At 36.8% G+C, this 23,021-nt stretch overlaps 2 protein-coding genes across 2 annotated transcripts; one reads left to right on the top strand and one right to left on the bottom strand.

Annotated features, from left to right (window-relative positions):
• The first annotated feature begins 5,900 nt into the window (after positions 1 to 5,900).
• Positions 5,901 to 6,275, top strand: LOC125645485 (thyroxine 5-deiodinase-like). Its single transcript, XM_048871025.2, has one exon. The coding sequence runs from the start codon at positions 5,901 to 5,903 to the stop codon at positions 6,273 to 6,275; it is 375 nt and encodes a 124-aa protein (XP_048726982.1).
• Positions 6,276 to 7,785: 1,510 nt separating this feature from the next.
• Positions 7,786 to 16,832, bottom strand: LOC125646140 (serine protease inhibitor Cvsi-2-like). The gene is made up of 3 exons (XM_048872303.2): positions 16,718 to 16,832; positions 14,590 to 14,709; positions 7,786 to 7,921 (listed from the first exon to the last, which is right to left on the bottom strand). Exons 1-3 carry the CDS (start codon positions 16,749 to 16,751, stop codon positions 7,821 to 7,823), a joined length of 255 nt encoding a protein of 84 aa, XP_048728260.1. The 5' UTR covers positions 16,752 to 16,832; the 3' UTR covers positions 7,786 to 7,820.
• Between the last annotated feature and the right edge of the window lie 6,189 nt (positions 16,833 to 23,021).

Below are 23,021 nucleotides of genomic sequence, written 5' to 3'. Positions count from 1 at the left end.
TGGCGGACAATTGCATCGTTACAAAAACCTCAATAAGCGTAACTAGCGACGATGAAATTATTAAAAACAAAAACTAATATTTATAGCATTCTTGATTCCGATAAAATACGGACGAATCAATTGATTGAATATTGCTTTTAAACGTCCCTCTCGAGAATATTTCACTTATATGGAGACGTCACCACTGCCGGTAAAGGGCTGCAAAATTTAGGCCTATGCTCGGTGCTTATGACCATTGAGCAGGGAGGGATTTTTATCGTGCCACACCTGCTGCGACACGGGACCTCGGTTTTTGCGGTCTCATCCGAAGGCCCGTCCCATTTAGTCGTCTCTTATGACAAGCAAGGTGGTACTGAGGACCTATTCTAACCCGGATCCCCAAACTTACTTTGTTAAACACCACTCTGATTCCACGCACAAGTACTCTGAAGTTGAAATAAAAAATATGCTAGAGTTCCTCATTGACAATATCTTCGTGGTCTTTGGTGATCAGGTCTTCCAACAGTCTGTTGGAATTCCCATGGGCACGAATTGTGCTCCTTTGTTAGCTGACCTGTTTTTATATTCATATGAAGCAGAATTTATTCAAAAACTTCTACGTGAGAAGAAAAAATCTCTCGCTGTGACCTTCAATTCGACTTTTAGATATATCGATGACGTTTTGTCTATTAACAATGATAGCTTTCATTCATATGTCGATTTGATATATCCCTGTGAGCTGGAAATAAAGGACACCACAGAGTCGTCCACTTCTGCTTCATACTTAGATATTTTATTGAAAGTAGACATTAACGGCAAACTAACAACTCAACTGTATGACAAACGGGATGATTTCAGCTTCTCCATCGTCAACTTCCCACATTTATGTAGCAATATTCCATTATCACCTGCATATGGTGTTTATATATCTCAACTGATTCGATATGCAAGAGCTTGTTCTGGGTATAGTCAGTTTTTAAATCGAGGTAAGCTACTGACAAACAAGTTGATGGTACAGGGATTTCAACAGTCTCGATTGAAGTCAGCATTTCGCAAATTCTATGGTCGTTATAACGATGTAGTTCGTCAATACAACCTCGCATTGGGTCAAATGCTGTCTGACGTGTTTCATACCGATTGTTAAGCCGTTCTTGGCACACTGATTTTGACTGTGGATAACTCCGTTTACCTGATCAGGATATGGGGCTCACGGCGGGTGTGACCGGTCAACAGGGGATGCTTACTCCTCCTAGGCACCTGATCCCACCTCTGGTGTGTCCAGGGGTCCGTGTTTGCCCAACTATCTATTTTGTATTGCTTGTAGGAGTTATGAGATTGATCACTGTTCGTTATCTTCACCTTACATTAGTCGGGTGTACCCGATGACGCGCTAAGAATCCAGTGACCCGGCTTTTATACGGTAACGGATATGTTGACCCTGTATTGTATTAACATTGTAACAACATTATTTGACTTAGAAATGACCAACACATTTACAAATCTTGTTTATTTCATGTTGTATCTGGAGTCTTACAACAAGCCACTTTCGATACTACTGTCTCCAAAGACGCATTTTGAAGCTGCCTTCGCCTATCAATATTTTCCAGTTCACTTGGCGGGATGCGTGCTCAATATCGGCTAACAATCGAGGGAGTTGCCGGTCATCGCCGGTTAACCCGAATGCGCCTGATCGCTTTAAATGTCATCGATCCGTCGATAATCATCGTATCATAACGTTGCTATGATGCAACTATATTTTACCTATGTACAGTGTTCTTTAAAACCAGTTTTAATCCCGTGGGGACCCGGGTTCAAATAGGTCCTCAGTACTCCTTGCTTCACAGTCGTAGGAGACGACTAAATGGCGCGGTCCTTCGGATGAGACTACAAAAATCGAGGTCCCGTGTCACAGCAGATTTGGCACGATAAAGGACCCTCCCTGCTCAAAGGCCTGAATGACTCCTGTTCACGATAGTGCAGTGGGAGAACGTTTGCATTGTGACCGGGAGGTGATGAGTTTGAGCAAAGGCACATGATCCCATCTTTGGTATGTTTGTTCAACTCTAAATTGTGAATTCCTTATAGATTGATTGATTGTATATTGTTTAAGTCCCGCTCGACAATACTAGTATTTCACCAATCTCTCACCAGAGGGCGTATTACGCTGCACTACAACACCTCTGTCAACGTCTGAATGTCAAGATTCTTGGCAAAACTTATTTCTACCTATTGCATTATAAAGTATGATTTTACAAGTTTTAGTGTTAAGCTTAAAATCTTACAGTAAGTTCACAAAAACAACGAATTCCATGATTATTCTAGTATTATTGGATGAATGAATATTTATATAAAACCTTTTAATTCGCTCAGGTGTCTCATATTTACCAGCTTCTGCGTTTATAAAATTCAGACAAGTGTTTGATTTGCTTAGATATGATCATTACAGTTTGATATGCTAAGTTAGTTTTAGTACATTTTGATATGATTTTTAGACGTTGACAGAGGTATTAGTGGAGCGTAGCGGGAACGATAACTCTGGGTAGAGATTATTCTCTTTAGAGAAGTCGAGAGGCATAGCCTTCATCGACGTCTCTTCGCAAGCATTCATATTTTGATTCTGGAAAACGTGTAAATGCCGGAGTCGGTGACGGTTTATGCTTCGACCGACGTTTCGACTCAGATGTGCCTGGATTTACGTGTTGCAGAAGTCGTAGATACGTATATAAAGGTATACCCAAGAAGAATGCTCTTCATTAACTTAATGTTAAAGGGAAGAAAAATAATTCGGTATATACGTGTATCAGCTGTGGATCTAAGATATCATATTTACATCTGCTTCAAGCTCCGGGGTTACATTGCTCTCAGTTGAAGACATCCAAGTTTCTTTTGACCGTAAGGAACTTAACAATTAATAATCCTTTTTATAAACACCCCAAAACCCTTAGTTGTGTATTTATATATTGAAAAGGGGTTTGGACTGCGGGAATCGGAGCATGCATTATATTCATCTAGTACAAGGTACTAAATATCTATTTCTGATTAACTTTTAAACTGTCTCATCAGCAGGGGCGGATCTAGAAAATTTTCAAAGGGGTGCGACCCAAGTTTGTAACTTTTCTGTCCACTAAAAAAAGTGGGGGAGGTGGGTTAAAAACCCTAAACACCAAAATGGCAACAATAACGTTATTTTAAAAGTACATTCTAACAAGAGAGGGATGAACCCCCATAACCCACCTCCCTTCTAGATCCGCCACTGTAAACGTGTTCTTCAGCAGATATGGTGGATACAACTTGACGTGGGAGAAAACAGGTAGTGAGTGATGAAGGGGGGGGGGGGGTACCGTTTACCGGAAGTAAAAGGAACCTAAATAAATCCATGAGTGTATTTTGAAGGAAGACGATATATCAAAATTGGGTCTTCAGTATCTAGTAAAATCACATTGAAAGAGGACTGTAAAACCTTTGTTAACCATCCATTTTTGCCTTTTCGTTTTTCCGATATTTATTTGTTTTACGTATCTGAAGGATTATGATATGCAAAAAGCTTTAATGCCAAAGGTTTGTCTATGTACAAATGTTATCTGATAAACAATCAACCAACCTTAAACCAATCTAAACGTGGACCAGTTTATCAAGAGATGAACCAAGAGGTATATGGGCTACTACACTCACCTGGGTAACCTTGGCTCTGCTGCACCCAAGAAAGAGTTTTATTCTCTTTAAATCCATGACAAAATTTGACCCCCGTATTATGACCCCAATCTAGCCCCATGAGCCTACGATTTTACTAATTTTGAATCCACACAACATGGGGATACCATGTGGATAAGATGGCTTTGCATTCATAAGAAGATTTTTATAAAAGATTTTCAAAATCAATGTAATTTGTAAAATTCAATTCCTGATTTTAGCCCCAACTCCATACCAGAGTCTATGAGAGAAAAAAAAAATGAATTCACACAACGTAGGATTAACATGATTTAGTTTGATCCTGTAACTCTTGGGATTCTTTTGCGGGGGGGGGGGGTTAAAATTTCCTGTATATTTTCATGTAAAAATTTGAATCCCTATTGAAAGTCCAACTCAAGTCTAAAATGAATCGGAATGCTTGCATATTGATATACCTAATCATGGCCAGTAGTTTGATAAGTGGATTTTCAAAGATTGCATATATTCTAATGTCAAAAGTTTGACTCTATATTGAGCCCCTCCACCGACTATAATTTGAAGAAACTTCAATCTGCAGTAACTGAAAATACTTGCATATCATTATGACTAATCATGGCCCTACTGGTCATGAGAAGATAATTGTTAATTAAGAATATCTCCTCATATTGTCATTTAAACATTTGATTCCCAATTATGGCCCCACCCTATCCTTAGGGCCATAGTTTGAATACACTTCAATATGCATGACCCTGCTGGTCTTCAATAGATTTCTCTCATATATTTCCATGTAAAACTTTGATCTCCTATCGAGGCTCTTGGGGGTCATGATTTGAAAAACAAACTTAAAATCGGCACTATTTGTGACAGCTTGAATATTTTAAAACATGACTTATCATGACCCTGTTGTTTTGGAGAAGAATATCTTTAAAGATATATTCTATATATATTGTATATCCCCATAAAAAGCTTTAATCCCTTGTGGTGGTCCCATCCCCCTGGGGTCGTGATTTGGATCTTTACTTATGTGTGCTTGAAATTGACTTTGTGGTTATGGAAAAGAAGTTGAAAGTGTTAAAAGTTTACAAACGGACTAAAACTAAAGATATTCTTCTCCAAAACAACAGGGTCATGATAAGTCATGTTTTAAAATATTCAAGCTGTCACAAATAGTGCCGATTTTATGTTTGTGTTGCAAACTGTTTTCAGTGCTGCATGCGCATCTTAATATAGCTAGTCCCTGTGTATATATATGCATGACTTGTGATGTCTGTATACATGTATGCGTCCTGTTTTATTTCAAATTTCTGTTTTTATGTCTATGCATGCAATTATATATCATTAGTGCTTTGTGGGTTTTTTTAATGCTATATAGTCGGTTAAAGAGCTCTTAGCTCATGTTTGTTGTTACCTGTATATAGTTCCGACTTTAAATAAAAATTACTTACTTACTTACTTACGCCGGGCAAAGTCTGATCAGAAAAGCTTGCAGTTATTACAAACGCTCCAAGGTGAGTAAGTGGAACGGTTTTAAATCGCCGGTGACAATATAGAACTATTCTTTGTCTTGTCAGATCACGTGAATGACGTTCTTTAAATGTTCGGATTACTAAATCATCACACCAGGAAACCCATATCTGTAATACCGTTTACTATGTAATCACGAGGACTGTCGTGTTACATGTAGCTGCCTGTGTCTATATCTGGCTTACATTGATTTTTCATTACGACTGTACATGTAGTACCATTCAGTCTGGAAGCTTTAATCTCGGTACGATACATGTGCTGATCAAAATTGTGTGAATGGTTTTGTTTTTTGTTGGTTTTGTTTTTTGACAATGGGATATGAGGACTTTGTGTATGACTGGAAAGCAGCTCAGGGTCCACTCTGGATAGGCTCGTTATTGTTATGGAGATACGGAAAACTAGCCCTGCGTCTGTGCTTCCTGACGAGTATAGGAATTATAAATCATATTCCTTTCATTGGGCAAGACATTGTGAATTTCATCAAGTCTCGAAGACACACCAAGGGAATGGAGGGACTGACGACCACTATCAACCATAAAACACTTCAAACGGTATGGAAAATCCACAGCACAGAAATATCGTGCCGCTCCGCTATAGTCGGTAAACTGGCGCCAAATTTAAAGCTCATTGAAGTTAAGACTAAGCAATTAATGAAATTGCTAGACTTCCAGAAACCTGGAAGGCCTCTGATTGTCAACTTTGGTAGCTGCACCTGACCTCCGTTCATGATGAAGTTTGAGATGTTCAAGCAGATCGTGGCTGATTTTTCGGACATCGCGGACTTTGTCGTTGTTTACGTCAGAGAGGCGCATCCCATTGACGGATGGAGCGTTTTAGGATCCAAATATTCTCACCTCTCTTCTCACACGTCTCAGGAAGAACGATTAGACGCCGCTCGACTGTTGTTAGACGAGGACTGTCCGTGTCCACTACTCATTGACACCATGGACAATGCTGGCGCCATCCAATACGCCGCCGTTCCTGAAAGGCTGTTCATAATTTATGATGACGTCATTCAATATGCAGGCCAAGGCGCAGGCCCAGAGAACTACAAACTGGAAGCTGTCGTTCAATGGTTGACAAAGTACCGTAAAGATACATAACAAAGAACAATGGTATCTATTTTTTATATGATCTATGCGTAATTGGTTTTCGATGTGTACATTCTAAAACTGTTTGCAGAAAGCTTATAACCTACAGTTTGTATATTTGTAGACAAAGTTACCTTGTTTCTTGTAACCTATATTTGTAGACGAAGTTGTCTTGTTTAAAGTAAGTTTTATTGTTGTATTGTCTCTTTCTCACAATATTTTCTTATTTATGATGATGATGTTTGAAAACATGATGAATATCATCTGATGGCCAGTAGAAAATGCTCGAGAGGAATGTCCATTTCAGTGTATGTGATTATATTGGGTGTAACACCCATCTTTAATAAAGCTTTGAAATGATTAATAATTTTTTGCCATTTTTTCATTCAATATAAATGTCTTTAGACACAATTAAAAGCCACTAGTGTCAGGCTTCGTTTCACTACTCACGGTTGTAATATGATACGTTCATCTGTACGAACTACATGTATTATACTAAAATATTGACTTGATTTCTTTTTTATCAATCATTGATGTAAATTAGAGACATGCATTTTTTGTTATGTATCTTAAATACAACGGATCAATTTATCTATCCACACACAACTTGATTCCCTTTGCGCTCTAGTATTTCCTGATTTTTACCCCAGAATGTTTATAAAACACCAGCATAGTTTTCGAAATTTTACAAACGTAGCGACATCAGCGAACTTGAGATTCTACTTTCATTCACAATAAGAACATATTCATTGCCGCATTCAAAGTATTCGAAAATAGGGAAAGCATTGACGGAATGGTGCGAAATGAAGAAAGATTTGAGTTCCGAGGTACGCTTCTTTGAAGAGCATCCGTAAACTTGCAGCGACATAAAAATATGGTATACCTCTGATATATCCAGGGGTCCGTGTTTGCCCAGCTCTCTATTTTGTATTGCTTATAGGAGTTATGAGATTGATCACTGTCCATTATCTTAACCTTTCATTGGTTTAATCGACGGCAAAAGAGCGAGATGTGCAACACCTCCCTAAATCGGCCACTGTTATAAATCTTTCCTCTCATTATCTAAGTGTTTCGAATTTTGCAACGATTGTGGAGGCCAGTGACGGACTTAAAGGGGATACATCTCGCCATTTGTTTAAGGGGGGGCTGCAATCCTAGTTCTGAGTGAATCGGAAACCCTGGCTACAGAGGATGTATTGTTTGTTAGGTTTTGTTTTAAATCGATCCACTGGTTCCGGTTCTGGCCAAATCAAGCTGAAGTAAAACTAGAAACCTAAGACTAATAGGACTGTGATATCTCTATCCAGTTTAACTGAATCATATTTTTAATGCTAAATTTCTCAATCGAGTTTTGCCATTTATAGTCAATCTTGACATTACGGTCTAACACAAATTCGGTGACCCCAACATCACAAATAATTTAAATGTTACAGGCAAATTGTTCAACAGCATTGTGGTACTGACAGGAGCAAATCTCCCTGATTGATGTAGAAATCTGCATAGTCAAAACTTACAGAACACATAAAATGCCATAATTTTATTTTGTTGTAGGCAGAATCAGACTTGGGTACATCTGCACCTTTGGTCGATGCAGTGTCGTCTGCTCTGAGGGCAGTTCCAGGCGTTTATCGCTAGGCAAGTATTTACGTCGTTGCAATCTAAAAAATGAAGAACATCAATATGTATTATGATGAACGAGAATAAAACTAGTAACAACAAGAAATCAATATTTGCATAATTCAGAGTGACAATTTTTTATTGCGTATCTATGTAATTATCAGGCCATTTTTCTACTATTAAAGATTTCCTCCTATCGGTTGCTCGTAAAACGTGCCCCGACTCAAGAATTTTATCACCAATTCTACCCACGAAATTATTTTCATTCTTGTTTAGAAGTGGAAAACCTTTTCCGGATCTTATTCCGTGCGTAGACTCTAATTTTAATGTGCACTCTTATCACAAATTGTATAAACAGGACGTGAACATTGGATGTCATTATTACCCAACAACCCTAAAAGAAATAGTTTTCCTGCCTATAGACCCATAGTTCAAAGTGGTCGTAAACGGAAAACAAATGTCTCAGGGTACAGTTGTTAATTATCACACAATGCCCCCAGTTACAAATGTCGCAGGCTACAGTTGTTAATTATCACACAATACCCCCAGTTACAAATGTCTCAGGGTACAGTTGTTAATTATCACACAATGCCCCCAGTCTGTTTATTCGGTTCTATATTGTAGTTTGTGGTGAGAAACTAAAATAAAAATGTTTTCAATATATTTATGTACATATTCATCAGCATCATTCATTATTCAAAGTAAACCATTCATAGAGTCCATGCACATTTTGTGCAAGAATTTTATAAACCTGTGTAATAGAGAATTCTGGCTTATGAGCAACTAATGTAACTATATTGAAAAATGTGCCAATTATATAATTATATATATATATATATATATATATATATATATATATATATATATATATATATATATATATATATATATATTCATTTCAAAAAGAAGAAAAAAGAAAAGTTGATTTATCATGAACTTGTAAATTTTATTTCTTTATCTATCTTCTGGATGATCACTCATTTATGATTTATGTATTTGAATTTTGTATGCCTTCAGGGCCCAAAATTGGAAATAAATTACTTACTTACTTATTCATCATCATATACAATACACTGTAATTACTGTTGATCACTTTTATTTCGCGAGAACTTATTTTTGCGTGGATACAATGATGCATTTATTCATGTGACGCAACTTTCGCGAATCATTATTCATTGTTAATATCTTCACTGTACGAGTTTATTCGCGAGAACTAAATTTTCGGGAATGACTAGTCTCGCGAAATTACGCATGAATAATGTTCTCGCGAATATAATGTGATTGATTGTAGTGTGTTGTGTTGCAGAGGTTTCCATGAGCTTAAAGGTCACATGAAACGATGTCCTGAAGAAATTGAGTTATGCATGGAAATTCATTAATCAAGGTTTATTAAACAATAATTTATTTTTAATTTTTTTATTTAATGCATTATAACGTCATAACAGCTGATCAAATGTACTCGATCACGAAAATGATTTTTGATGATCGCGGCTTATCTCCCTTGCTGATGACGCCAAAAAGACCCACTGTGATGTAAACAACTAGGCCTGGTATAACTAAGTATTAGAAAAATGCCACAGTGTGCTGCATTTAATCGTTGTACATGTGTTACATGTAGGTCGTAGAAGAGGGTGCATATGTACCTCTTCCCAAGGAATACTAGATTTAGAGAGAAAAAAAATATATGGGTGTACAAAATCTCCGACGCAATGGATTTATTGCCATCAACACTGCACATCAGTATATCCGTCGGTTGGACACATATAGATCAATTTAAAATCAGACGCTGTGCCAATCATTTCTTATTTTCCAAAGATTGAGACAAATCAAAATATAAATTAAAGTCAACCGCTTAGTGAAAGCGAAGATACTGGAAGTACGTATTACTAAATCACAACGGTTAGTTTAATATCATTGTAATCGCAAACACATTGCATCAATGAACGTGAACTTTGAATAAATATACTGGATAAAATTATATTCTTTTTTCATATCTTATCTACATTACAAACTCTATCAGTCAACGACATTCGTATAGTTTTATCTTTATTAGGCCTATACGTGTAATATACCGAGTTACTAGTATCCCAAAAGTGTGTAGTTTTTATTTTATTATCAATTGTAAAATTCAGCTGAATCAAAAATTGTAAATAAACCTTTCATTCTGAAATTCAAAAAGAAAATCATGAAGTATCATTCAGAAATTATGATTTATATCCCATATACTATATCAGTACTGATAACTAAACATGCTTATTAAAAAATTGATTTTTTTTCTTCATTAAAATAATATTTGAACAACGGGGATGTAAAGTGAGAAAGTAAATACCTACTATAGAATTAAAGGCAAGTAATTTTTATACATGTGTATAACTTACAGTTAAAAAATATAGAAGCACCCTCCCCCATTAAAAACAACGAGTTGTGAATTCAAAAAATTGGGACACATGAGGAAACACTAGCCGATTATGAAGAACCGTGCGCCAGAACAACAGATGACACCCATGATACATTTGCCACATTTAGGGTACTCTATACCTATACGAGAACATTTAAGCGCTATTTCAATATTGTGGTTATTCGTATCTTGTGGGGATCTGAGTTAGAATAGGTCCTCAGTACCCCTTTGCTTGTCGAAAGAGGCGTTCCTTCGGATGAGACAGCAAAGACCGAGGTCCCGTGTCACAGCAGGTGTGGCACGATAAAGATCCCTCCCTGCTCAATGACCATAAGCGCCTAGCAAAGACCTTTTGCAGCCCTCCACAGGCAGTGTTGATGTCTCCATATGAGTAAAATATTCTCGGGTGGGGCGTAAAACATTAATCAATCGTATAAAAAGGAAAATGGGATTACCATTACAGATTTTATACTATTTTTATTACGACATTTCATAAATGAAATGTACACAAATTCATACGACTACTAATCTTTTTAAAATGATAGTTAAACATCAGTATCTGATGGCATGGAGTCTTGAAATCCAAAGGCATCTTATGTATGGACAGTACTAACCCCCCCCCTTTCTGATTATTATATTTCTCCAAAATATGTGGATTCCGTGTTTAACCCATCCCAATTTCGATTTATGTAATCGTTTGACTTTCCCACTTTTTGTAAGATTTAGAGATAGGCCTTCTACCGGCTTTATTATTACCGGTAGAAGGCCAATCTCTAAAGCTTTCAAAAAGTGGGAAAGGATTACATAAATCGAAAGAAGTAGGTACAGTTTCTAAAGTCATCTGACCCAAAATATCGATGATTTCACTTGGAGCTCAAACCCTGGCATTCAAATAAGGAATAGATTAGCAAACCCAAAACCCGCTCAGTTTGATCAGCAAAAGGATTTGTGTCATATGAAGAAAGCTTAAAGTTGGCATAAAATTGCAAAAATGCCATTTTCAACAAAAATATCCACAAATTCAGGTGGTTTTCCTTTCAGAAAACATACAGCCCATGCGTCGAGCAAATTCATATTCAAGCATGTTTTTCATCTTATAATAATACACAATATATATAATTTTCATTTTGCTCCACAAATGCGCACATCTTTTCCTGAGCAATAATCTGTATGACATTTGACAGTTTTCAGGCTTATTTTGAAAAAAAGGCGGGAAATGTCTTATTCATGATGTCATAATGCTATTCAATTAGGAATATCATTCTGATTTTGTTGACATAGTATACCGGACATATATTCTACTTTCTTAAAACGCTGATTAAGGTTAATTCCAGACACATTTTATTGAGGGAAAATTTTTGGGCCTTTTAATGTATACAATCGTACCCTGTTCTTTGCATGGGATAGACAAGGAATCCAAGCATTTTGGAGGAGAAATTATCCCCGGAAAAAGGAGGGGGTAATAGTGGCCATACTTCAGTTAACTTCTTCAATAACATCCTCTGTTGAAGAACGTTATTTGCTTGCCGTGCATCATTCCTGACTGGTTTAAACTGATATGGTTGAACCACAAATTCGGGCAGTTCGTCAGAAAACAGAAATTAGTCCATATCCATTAAATGCAGTGATATATTTCGTTGAACAAAACGGTAGGCCTACACTATTTTCATTGCGTTGTTTACATCGATTGGTCGTTGTGACGTCACGAACACACACAATCAAGAACGATAAGCGGGTAACAAATTCATTTTATGTACAAGTTTACAGCTTTATTTCTTATCAATCCAACGACATTTTTGACCTTCATTCATACCCATCTTTATGTTTTTAAAGTAAAATACTACTGTTAGAAATCGTTTCATATGCCCTTTAAGGCTTTTACACCTGTGTCGTCTCTTACGGACATGTGATAAAGGTTAGGTTCTGTAAACAAATAGATTAAGGAGGTATACTACATCGTCATAATGGCTGACTTCTTTTTGAAACATGAATGAAAAATTAATATAAATATCAGCAATATTTGACTATTCCTTTCATATTTAATTGCCTAGCTGGGAAGCTCAATAGGTTAGCGTGTCGACTGCTGAACTGTAGATCGCGGGTTTGAGTCCAGCAGGGGTTTTAATTTTTTCTTCAAATTATTTTTTACTAAAACTGCATTTTTTTTTTACTAAATAAATTAAAATTGAAAGTTTTCAAATTCAAACTTTTGTTGTACATATCCTCCAGTTTTTATCCACATCAAAGTTCTCTTGTGATTTGATTTAGTCATCTTATTCCCTTACCACTAGACATTGGAAGGATTTGGACATTCATTAACAGTAAGCACACTATTCATTTCACGCCTCCGTACATTGTGTATTAATATTATTTCTGTAAACTTTCTACTTTATCTTAAATCAAAGTAAAAGAGTAATTCTCAGTAATAGATGAGCGCAATCTAATTAAAACTAGACTTGTAGATCCGCTCCTCTACGATACGTGTTGAAGCGTATCGTAAAGGAGCGGATCTACAAGTCTAATTTTAATTAGATTGTCGATGAGTGGATAATGATATTTTACAATTTGATAAAAAACAATCTGTATATTTGTTGATATACGTATCTTATTTAACTATTGTATTCAAACATTACAGTACTTAACAATTATTGTATTTACATGTAGTGCTGAAAGAGCTGTTTAAGGAGGCACACCACATCGTCATAATGGCTGACAATGTATCAAAACGTGAATGGAAATATAATTATCAGCAATATTTGTCTATTTCGTATACCTGAGTAGGTTAGCGAGCTGACTACTGGTCTGTAGATCGCGGGTTCGAGTCCAGCAGGAGCTTTTAATCCCCCCCCCCCTGATTAATTTCTACTAAACTGCATTTCTTAACAAAATAAAGTAAATATGAAAGCGTTTGATTTCAAATATGATTGTACATATTCTCCACTTTTCACCCGTTACTGATTTCTCTAGTGTGCTGTTCCTCTTTGTCCCACTAACAGTTATAGAAGCACAGTGCTATGTTTTTATTGTAATAACATTAGATGTCATGCAGCAACTTTACAATGATATTGATATAATTCTTTTTTAAACATTATTTACACCTGTGTATATATTTCACACTGAGTAGACTAGAGCTCTAAAAGGGGAATAACTTGTATTTGTATATGTTAACTGACATGAGTTGTTCATCATGATTATCTGGATGATTTTAGAACCTACTGTAGTTTGATGCTTATTTATTTTACAGGGTTTAATTACCTTGTTGTTGATAAATAACGAATCTTTAACCATCGTTGTCATCACTATTACTCAATATAAAAAAAAACCTGACTACCACATAAACAATAAGTCAATCTACACATTCAATGCCTTACCATAGTAAAGAACCATGTTGTTGTGATTTAATGCAGAGGAATGGATTTGTGGAAATAAGAATCACGAAAACAAGGAAGTTATGGAAGTAACTGGTACATGCAGTTACATTTTGCTTTTCGAGGAAAACAATCATTATTTGTTGACATCAGCATGCCGTATCGTATAACAATGATACATAGGTATATTTACTCACAAAATTGCAATATAATAGGATTTTTCAAACAAGATGTGTCAAAAACAAGACAGGTAAAATATAAAAAATTACTGCTTCATACCTGGATATTTTATTGAAAGTAGACATTAACGGTAAACTAACAACTCAACTGTATGACAAACGGGATGATTTGCTTCTCCATCGTCAACTTCCCACATTTATGTAGCAATACTCCATTATTACCTGCATATGGTGTTTATATCTCTCAACTGATTTGATACGCAAGAGCTTGTTCTGCGTTTAGTCAGGTTTTAGATCGAGGCAAGCTACTGACAAACAAGTTGATGGTACAGGGGTTTCAACAGTCTCGATTGAAGTCAGCATTTCCCAAATTCTATGGTCGTTATAACGATCTAGTTCGTCAATACAACCTATCATTGGGTTAAATGCTGGCTGACGTGCTTCATACCGATTGTTAGACCGTTCTTGGCACACTGATTTTGATTACGGATAACTCCGTTTACCTGATCAGGATATAGGGCTCACGGCGGGTTTGACTGGTGGACAGGGAATGCTTACTCCTCCTAGGCACCTGATCCCACTTCTGGTGTGTCCAGCGGTCCGTGTTTGCCCAACTATCTATTTTGTATTGCTTATAGGAGTTATGAGATTGACTACTGTTCGTTATCTTCACTTTTCATGAAAAGGATACCACGAACACGTGATAATGCGAATAGTGACGTATGCTGCATAAAACACATACATTTAACATAGATAACACATACCCCATGAAGTGGCTACGGTACATGTGCAAAAGTTATTAACACAGTGTAGCTGACTACTGGAATCGCACGTAGTATGGCGACAGGAATTCGTCTCTGTACAATGTTCACAGACGGCTATTCCTAAAGAAAACCAAATATAATTACTGACTTCCATAATGTAAAAAGAATATTAGAAGTATTGTATTGCATATTCCCCATAGCGAATATACAGGAGGTCCATACATGCCTTATCATTCACCTGGGGTTTAGTTAAAAGTATCACAAGCCCCATGGGTTATTAAATCTATGATGAATTCCCTGTTCTGCATACCTATGCTAAATTCTAATATTAATAAGAGGAACACTATCAGACAAGATGTGTTCTGACAAAACAAATGCCCCCGCTCCGTTACTGATCAAAGACTGGCTATATTAACACTGTGACTATTTAGGATCCACCCTATAGTCGGAACTCTGGAGTTGTGAATTTCACAATTTTTGTACATCCCTGTCTTCTTTTTCTATGCATTTATTTTTATACGGTATCAATAATGGTACATGTATATGTAGCTATCAAGAAGTTAGAAATGTTCCATTATTAACGCATGATGGACAATGTACGAAGACGGACGCAGACCAATAGGAATAATTCACTTGAGTGATTCGGGTGACCTAATAAAATACATTTTAGTAGTTAGACCTATAGGGACCGTGGATAGCTCAGTAATTAGCACACCTGGCTAGAAATGCAGGGGTCCCAGGTTTGATCCCTGATACAGTCATAATTTTCTTTCCTGTTACATTTGGTGCCGTTTATCACCACTGGACTTGCAGGTAAAAGTCATGACAGGGGTAAAATAATGCGGGTTGTGTTTCCTCGAGGGCCAGGAAAATTTAAGGAAGGGGGGGGGGGTGTAGTGGTTTGGGGTATTTGAACAGTGGACATCGTCTTGGATATCTCAGTGGTTAGAGCACCTGACTAGTAATGCAGGATTCTATTCTCTGTCCAACAATAAATGTTCTACTTTCTTGTTTCAGGATTATTAGTTTGTGTTTGGAAGTTACAGATATTGAGGGTGTTGTCATGGTAAATGATCCCAATCGTAAGTCATCAACTTACCAAGAGTAATCGTCTGTGACAATTTTGATGTTTACTAACCTTGAATTACATAGTTATTGCTTATACAACATGCCTTTTATGTTTGAAATACTTTCTGATTATTTTGAAAGCCATTTAAAATAGTATAAAGTCAATATTTCGATGTTTCAAATGTTTATCTTTCACTGTTCTACGTAATTCATTATATCCGCCATTTTGCCAGGCTTCCCGAACTCAATTCGTTTTCTTCACGTTCATTGGCTAAGACGCTTCATCCTGGCTTATCAAATCAAGCGTTTATATTCAGTGCGTCATTGATTTGTGATCCCTATATATGGAGCTGTCTCAGTAGATGTTGTCACTCTGCTAGGGTCAAGAACTTAGGTTCGTATTTTTCACAAGAACTTCCTGTTCGCTTGTGTTCATTTACTTTGAGTAGGGTTTTTAAAATGCAGTAAATAAATAAGACGTAATGTTAGGAAATAGCTTTTCCCATGATGTAGTACAGATACCTTAAGTTAGTAGAGTCAATTCAATTCAGGGTAGAATTAGATATCCCTAATTACCCTTACGTTAGCATTGTTTCTATTTAGGCTATCCCATTACTTTGAGGTGTATGGAAGCCCGCTAGTGCCATAACTTTACATTCTTCTTAAAGCACAAGCATTTATTTTTCAGAGGATATTACAGTTTCATCTATTTTTATCAATTTATTTATATTGGATAAATTCACATTCTTTCTCTTGTTATACTTATTTACTTTTCTTGAAATTTTTTTTTTGTTAATAATAAATTTATAAACTTAACAAGTCTTTTCATTTTAAACAAGGTGTTGAACATAATTTAGGAACCACAACCGAACCTGAGTACAACACGGAAACGGTGTGTTCCATATTTCATGTAGTTCGATAAGTCCTTCTGATCCTAAGTACTGTTGACAATGAATTCTTGTAATAAAGCAATAGATCTTGTACTTTGGAAGAAGCAGGACTTATTCTAGTCCCGGCATACACTGCTTCTGGTTACATTTTATGCAGTAAATGTACTCACCTACACAGACTGCAATTAGGACGAGTACTTTCATGTTTCGTTTTCTGTCACTGCCAGCTCTGTAGATACCACTCTATCTAATTGACCTCTACGATTGACCTCTACTGTATATGTCGTCATGACTGTGATAAGCAAGTTCTAGCAAGTCTATAACTATGGGTTACTGGTGTGATCTTTCCACAGCGAATAATCCAATTGTTTTTGTTCTTGTCAAGACTTTATTCATTCCCTACGCCAGGAGGCTCAGTGTGTATATTTGTGTTTTGTTGTGTGTTCGTCAGTGTGTGTGCTTATCTGTTTTGTGATTATTTACAAGTATGTGTGTCTGTCTGCTTTAAATTCATGTTTGGTTTGTATCCGTGTGTGTGTGTGTATTTGTCTGTTTTGTTTTAAAACATCAGTGTGTGTATTGTATGTGAACAATATACCTCTACCCTATATGTCGGTGTCCGTGTAGCTCAGAGGTAGCACTCTCGCTTCTCACCGCTGCGACCCGAGATCGATCGGCAGTGGTTGTATGTGAGAGGATATGGCGGTTGCCCGCCCGGACACGTGGGTTTCCTCCGGGTACTCCGGTTTCCTCACACATAAATGACCCCCTAGCGCAAACATCCGTGCATGAAATGGACCCCATTGGAAATAAGATTTGGAGCTTTCATGGGTTATCCTTGGTATTTATGTATGTTTGTATGAATGTACATACCGAATAAATATTTATTTATTCATTGTTATGATTCTGTCTTCACATCAGCGTGTATGTCGGTTTTTGTTTATTTAGTGTGGTTTTGTGTGTGTCTATAGGTGTATATATTTCTCTGTTATTCATTGTTATGATTCTGTCTTCACATCAGCGTGAATGTTGGTTTTTGTTTATTTAGTGTGGTTTTGTGTGTGTCTATAGGTGTATATATTTCTCTGTTATTCATTGTTATGATTCTGTCTTCACATCAGCGTGAATGTTGGTTTTTGTTTATTTAGTGTGGTTTTGTGTGTGTCTATAGGTGTATATATTTCTCTGTTATTCATTGTTATGATTCTGTCTTCACATCAGCGTGAATGTTGGTTTTTTTTTATTTAGTGTGGTTTTGTGTGTGTCTATAGGTGTATATATTTCTCTGTTATTCATTGTTATGATTCTGTCTTCACATCAGCGTGTATGTTGGTTTTTGTTTATTTAGTGTGGTTTTGTGTGTGTCTATAGGTGTATATATTTCTCTGTTACTCACTATCGTGTATGTCGGTTTTTGTTTATTTAGTGTGGTTTTTGTGTGTGTCTATAGGTGTATATATTTCTCTGTTATTCATTGTTATGATTCTGTCTTCACATCAGCGTGTATGTCGGTTTTTGTTTATTTAGTGTGGTTTTGTGTGTGTCTATAGGTGTATATATTTCTCTGTTATTCATTGTTATGATTCTGTCTTCACATCAGCGTGTATGTTGGTTTTTGTTTATTTAGTGTGGTTTTTGTGTGTGTCTATAGGTGTATATATTTCTCTGTTATTCATTGTTATGATTCTGTCTTCACATCAGCGTGTATGTTGGTTTTTGTTTATTTAGTGTGGTTTTTGTGTGTGTCTATAGGTGTATATATTTCTCTGTTACTCACTAACGTGTGTATCTGTGTTTGTTTTGTCTTTATTATTGTGAATGCTTGTCCCTTTTAGTTTTATGTGCATGCATTAATGCGTACTTTTGTTGGAAAATATGCAGTATTACGTAGTAAAAATGCCTTTTAATTCAGCAAAGTTTACTATAGACAATCATGGGGACAGGGCTTTCAGGGTTAGTAAAATGGATTGGTAATAGGCATCATCTCATAAACAAAGAAAGATAATCCTGAAATTTATCGCAATTTGATCCTTAGATTAAACCAGACAAGAAGCGTATTTCACGTCTGCTTTGATGAAAAGGGTGAAGATAACGGACAATGATCAATCTTGTCACTCCTATAAAGGTGAATATAACGAATAGTGATCAATCTCATAAGGGTGAAGATAACGAACACTGATCACTCTCATAACTCCTATAAAGGTGAAGATAACGAACAGTGATCACTCTCATAACTCCTATAAAGGTGAAGATAACAAACAGTGATCAATCTCATAACTCCTATAAAGGTGAAGATAACGGACAGTGATCACTCTCATAACTCCTATAAAGGTGAAGATAACGAACAGTGATCAATCTCATAAGGGTGAAGATAACGAACACTGATCACTCTCATAAAGGTGAAGATAACTAATAGTGATCAATCTCATAAGGGTGAATATAACGAATAGTGATCAATCTCATAAGCGTGAAGATAACGAACACTGATCACTCTCATAACTCCTATAAAGGTGAAGATAACGAATAGTGATCACTCTCATAAAGGTGAAGATAACGAATAGTGATCAATCTCATAAGGGTGAAGATAACGAACACTGATCACTCTCATAACTCCTATAAAGGTGAAGATAACGAATAGTGATCACTCTCATAACTCCTATAAAGGTGAAGATAACGAACAGTGATCAATCTCATAACTCATATTAAGGTGAAAATAGCGAATAGTAAGTAATCTCGTAACTCCTATAAAGGTGAAGATAACGAACAGTGATCAATCTTATAACTCCTATAAAGGTGAAAATAACGAACAGTGATCAATCTCATAACTCCTATAATAAACCGCTCTTATCGTGTATTTATTTACTGTAGTAATGGTAAAGTTTGATATTATATACTATCTTGTTAAAACAATAATTACTGAATGACATGCAATCAAAACTAAAATTTAATTATTTTTGAGTACGCATTCCTGTGTGTTATGTAGTCTACTATTCCACAAAATGTGCGCTAATGTACACAAAATGTGCGCTAACGTACACAAAATGTGCGCTAATGTACACAAAATGTGCGCTAATGTACACAAAATGTGCGCTAATGTACACAAAATGTGCGCTAATGTACACAAAATGTGCGCTAATGTACACAAAATGTGCGCTAATGTACACATGGAATGACGACAAATACAACACTCTGATTCTACGCACATGTACTCTGTAACTGATCATAAAGAAGCCGGAGTTCCTCACTGACAATATCTACGTAGTCTTTGGTGATCATGTCTTCCAACTGTCTGTGGGAATTCACATGGTAACGAATTGTGCTCCTCTATAAGCTGACCTGTTTTGATATTCTCACGAGGTAGAATTTATTGAAAAGAAAAGCTGCTACATGAGAAAAAAAGATCTCTCAGAGCAAGCTCTTGCGTGTCGAATCAGTTGACGGACATAAACACCATCTGCTAGTGATAATGGAATATGGCAAAGTGACGTGGAGAAGCGGAAGGTATCTCTCTTACTCTAACTGTACCTGCAAGTTTAATAGCTGGGTGTAAAATTAGTCTCGGACATTTGTTCCGCACTCTCCTATTTTTGATTTGTACTGTTATTTATATATTTTGAGTATTGGTCGATTTGGTTATGTGAAATTGCATATCTATATACATGTACATGTATATGGAAGGTGATAAATCCGTATGAAGACTTGTTTAAAATTTGTGTTATGATGAAGTATTGTAAACACCCATGATTTCATGGATCAGGGTGGACGCCGTCGTGTGCACAGTGTAGAGCCCGAGGTAGATTGTTCATTACATAGACACGACAGGTAGAAATGACCACCGTGTACTGTGTACAACCAGAGACCACCGTGTACTGTGTACAACCAGAGACCACCGTGTACTGTGAACAACCAGAGACCACCGTGTACTGTATACAACCAGAGACCACCCTGTACTGTGTACAACCAGAGACCACCGTGTACTGTATACAACCAGAGACCACCGTGTACTGTATACAACCAGAGACCACCGTGTACTGTATACAACCAGAGACCACCGTGTACTGTGTACAACTAGAGACCACCGTATACTGTGTACAACCAGAGACCACCGTGTACTGTGTACAACCAGAGACCACATTTCAGAGGTGTACCATAGCACCCCTCAGCATAGGGGAGTAAACTTCTCTGGAGAAGCTCGACTTCTTTGGGCGCCTGTGATACGTCGCGTTTTTGCTTCTTTGTTATACGTCTCTTTGAGAATTTTTCAGTACCACATATTTTGAGTTAATGTTCGATGAGAGTTGTTTAACTGCCAAAGCCTACCGCGACACGGGACCTCCGTTTTTAAGGCCATATCCGAATATTAATGACCCATGATTTTCACTTCTAAATGCCGAGTGTTTAGTTATTTGTTGTATAATATTTAGATTCATCATCGAGAGGGGGCCCTTAACACCATTCCCCAAAAGAAGAACCATTATTCCACCCTACGCTTAATCAAAGAAGTCCAATTCCTCAATGCGTCCTCCCTGACAATGTTAATAGTACGGCGTCGTGTGATGCGTGCCAAAAATATATGTAGTATCACAACAAATGTAAAACTGTTAATTTTGCATCAGAATAATCAACTAGAGCTTTAACAAAACAACTAAAAGTACTTAATGGCCATACGTCCACACCGTGGGGCCTGGGAACTTATCAATAGTTTACGTAGGGGCATTGGGGTAATCCGGATATGCAAAACCTATTCTGGTTTTATTTTACTTTATGCACACTCCTAGAGGGAAAAGTGTAAAAATTAATTTCCATTGATAGACCTTATTACTAAACTAATCAACTATATTAATTTTAGATAAATGACCGCCAACATTTAAAAGTTCATTCCAAGTGATAATAAATACGACAAAAATATATAGGGTCTAGTTCCTTTAATCTACAGTGAATTACACCCTTCATTTTAAACACACCCTTACCATGGTAATATCCTCATGCAGTCATTTTTCGATTTTCCCGATAATTATTCATTCCAACTATTGATTTCTATAATATTTATCAATTCCCAATAATTTCACTCTTCGACCTTCGACCTTCCGCAAGTAAACAGGGAAACTTCCTCACTTACCGACGCGAGCAGGATTCTATGGAAAGCCAAAGGGTTCAATATTCTAATTATGTATTTGTTGTTCCTAAATGCGCCATCGGTTCAATGTAAATAGAAAAATGTTAATCGTTATCTTGACATTTGTAGTGCATAACAGTATATTCGTCAATTGAATTGCGTAAGATGTAAATGGAATATATGGAATATGCGTAACAAGTGAATGCATTATTTATTCAATGTAAATTTGAAATTGGATCTTCATCATCCGTAGTTGAGCATTTACATATTGTAGTTTGTTAAGTCTATGCGAGTTGTGGTAAATGTGTTTTGGTAATCCGTCCGATGTTAGTTCGACATTCGCATTTGCGCAATTCAACATTTGTAAATTGTTCTACCATTATGACGACAGAGGGCGCGCGCTACATCGTATCTTTTGGGAAACAGACCATATAATCATATAGTAGGACCAGTTAACACTCGGGACTACTTGGGTGTCTAGCACACTCAACATTAACTGGTTGGCGCTAAAAGTCGTTGAAAATGTGCTGCTGAAGTAGTTTAATCAGAGACTTGATGTAGAACATTGTTGTAAGCATCAATATAGATGACTGGACTGATTTTTTCCATGAGTCTACTTTAAACAAACAGTGTATGCCATTTAGTAACCATATACCACCAGGGACGTTACATTTATTTGTGCGAGACCAAGAACTCTTGCACATATTTGATTTGATTGGGATTGATTTTCGTTTTCGCGCCCCTTTCCCACCATTTTTATATTGCTGTCACAGAAATACGTAATTCACAATATTAAATAGTTAATATGTACATTGGGTAAGAATTCTAAAACACGCAAAAACTATTCTGGTTTCATGGGCGTCGGAAAGTGGGGGAGGGGGGGGGGGGCTAAACCAACAAAAAAGTTTGCACAGTGTACAGCCCGAGGTAGATTGTTCATTGCATAGACACAACAAGTAGAAATGACCACCGTGTACTGTGTACAACCAGAGACCACCGTGTACTGTGAACAACCAGAGACCACCCTGTACTGTGTACAACCAAAGACCACCCTGTACTGTATATAACCAGAGACTACAGTGTACTGTGTACAACTAGAGACCACCGTATACTGTGTACAACCAGAGACCACCGTGTACTTTGTACAACCAGAGACCACATTTCAGAGGTGTACCATAGCACCCCTCAGCATAGGGGAGTAAACTTCTCTGGAGAAGCTCGACTTCTTTGGGCGCCTGTGATACGTCACGTTTTAGCTTCTTTGTTTTACGTCTCTTTGAGAATTTTTCAGTACCACATATTTTGAGTTAATGCTCAGTGAGAGTTCTTTATCTGCCAAAGCCTGCCGCGACACGGGA

The sequence above is a fragment of the Ostrea edulis genome, chromosome 6 (assembly GCF_947568905.1).
Source record: "Ostrea edulis chromosome 6, xbOstEdul1.1, whole genome shotgun sequence".
NCBI lineage: Eukaryota > Metazoa > Mollusca > Bivalvia > Ostreida > Ostreidae > Ostrea > Ostrea edulis.
Note: the sequence above shows the minus strand (reverse complement) of the source record. Positions and strands in the feature narration are given on the sequence as shown.

Excerpts from the sequence above, each read along its gene's own strand:
- LOC125645485 (XM_048871025.2), top strand. The coding sequence starts at position 5,901 with ATGAAGTTTGAGATGTTCAAGCAGATCGTGGCTGATTTTTCGGACATC.
- LOC125646140 (XM_048872303.2), bottom strand. The coding sequence starts at position 16,751 with ATGAAAGTACTCGTCCTAATTGCAGTCTGTGTAG. Across the intron at positions 14,710-16,717 it reads CCTAATTGCAGTCTGTGTAG|GAATAGCCGTCTGTGAACAT; the intron begins GTGAGTACATTT and ends GGTTTTCTTTAG. Across the intron at positions 7,922-14,589 it reads TACCGTAGCCACTTCATGGG|ATTGCAACGACGTAAATACT; the intron begins GTATGTGTTATC and ends TTCATTTTTTAG.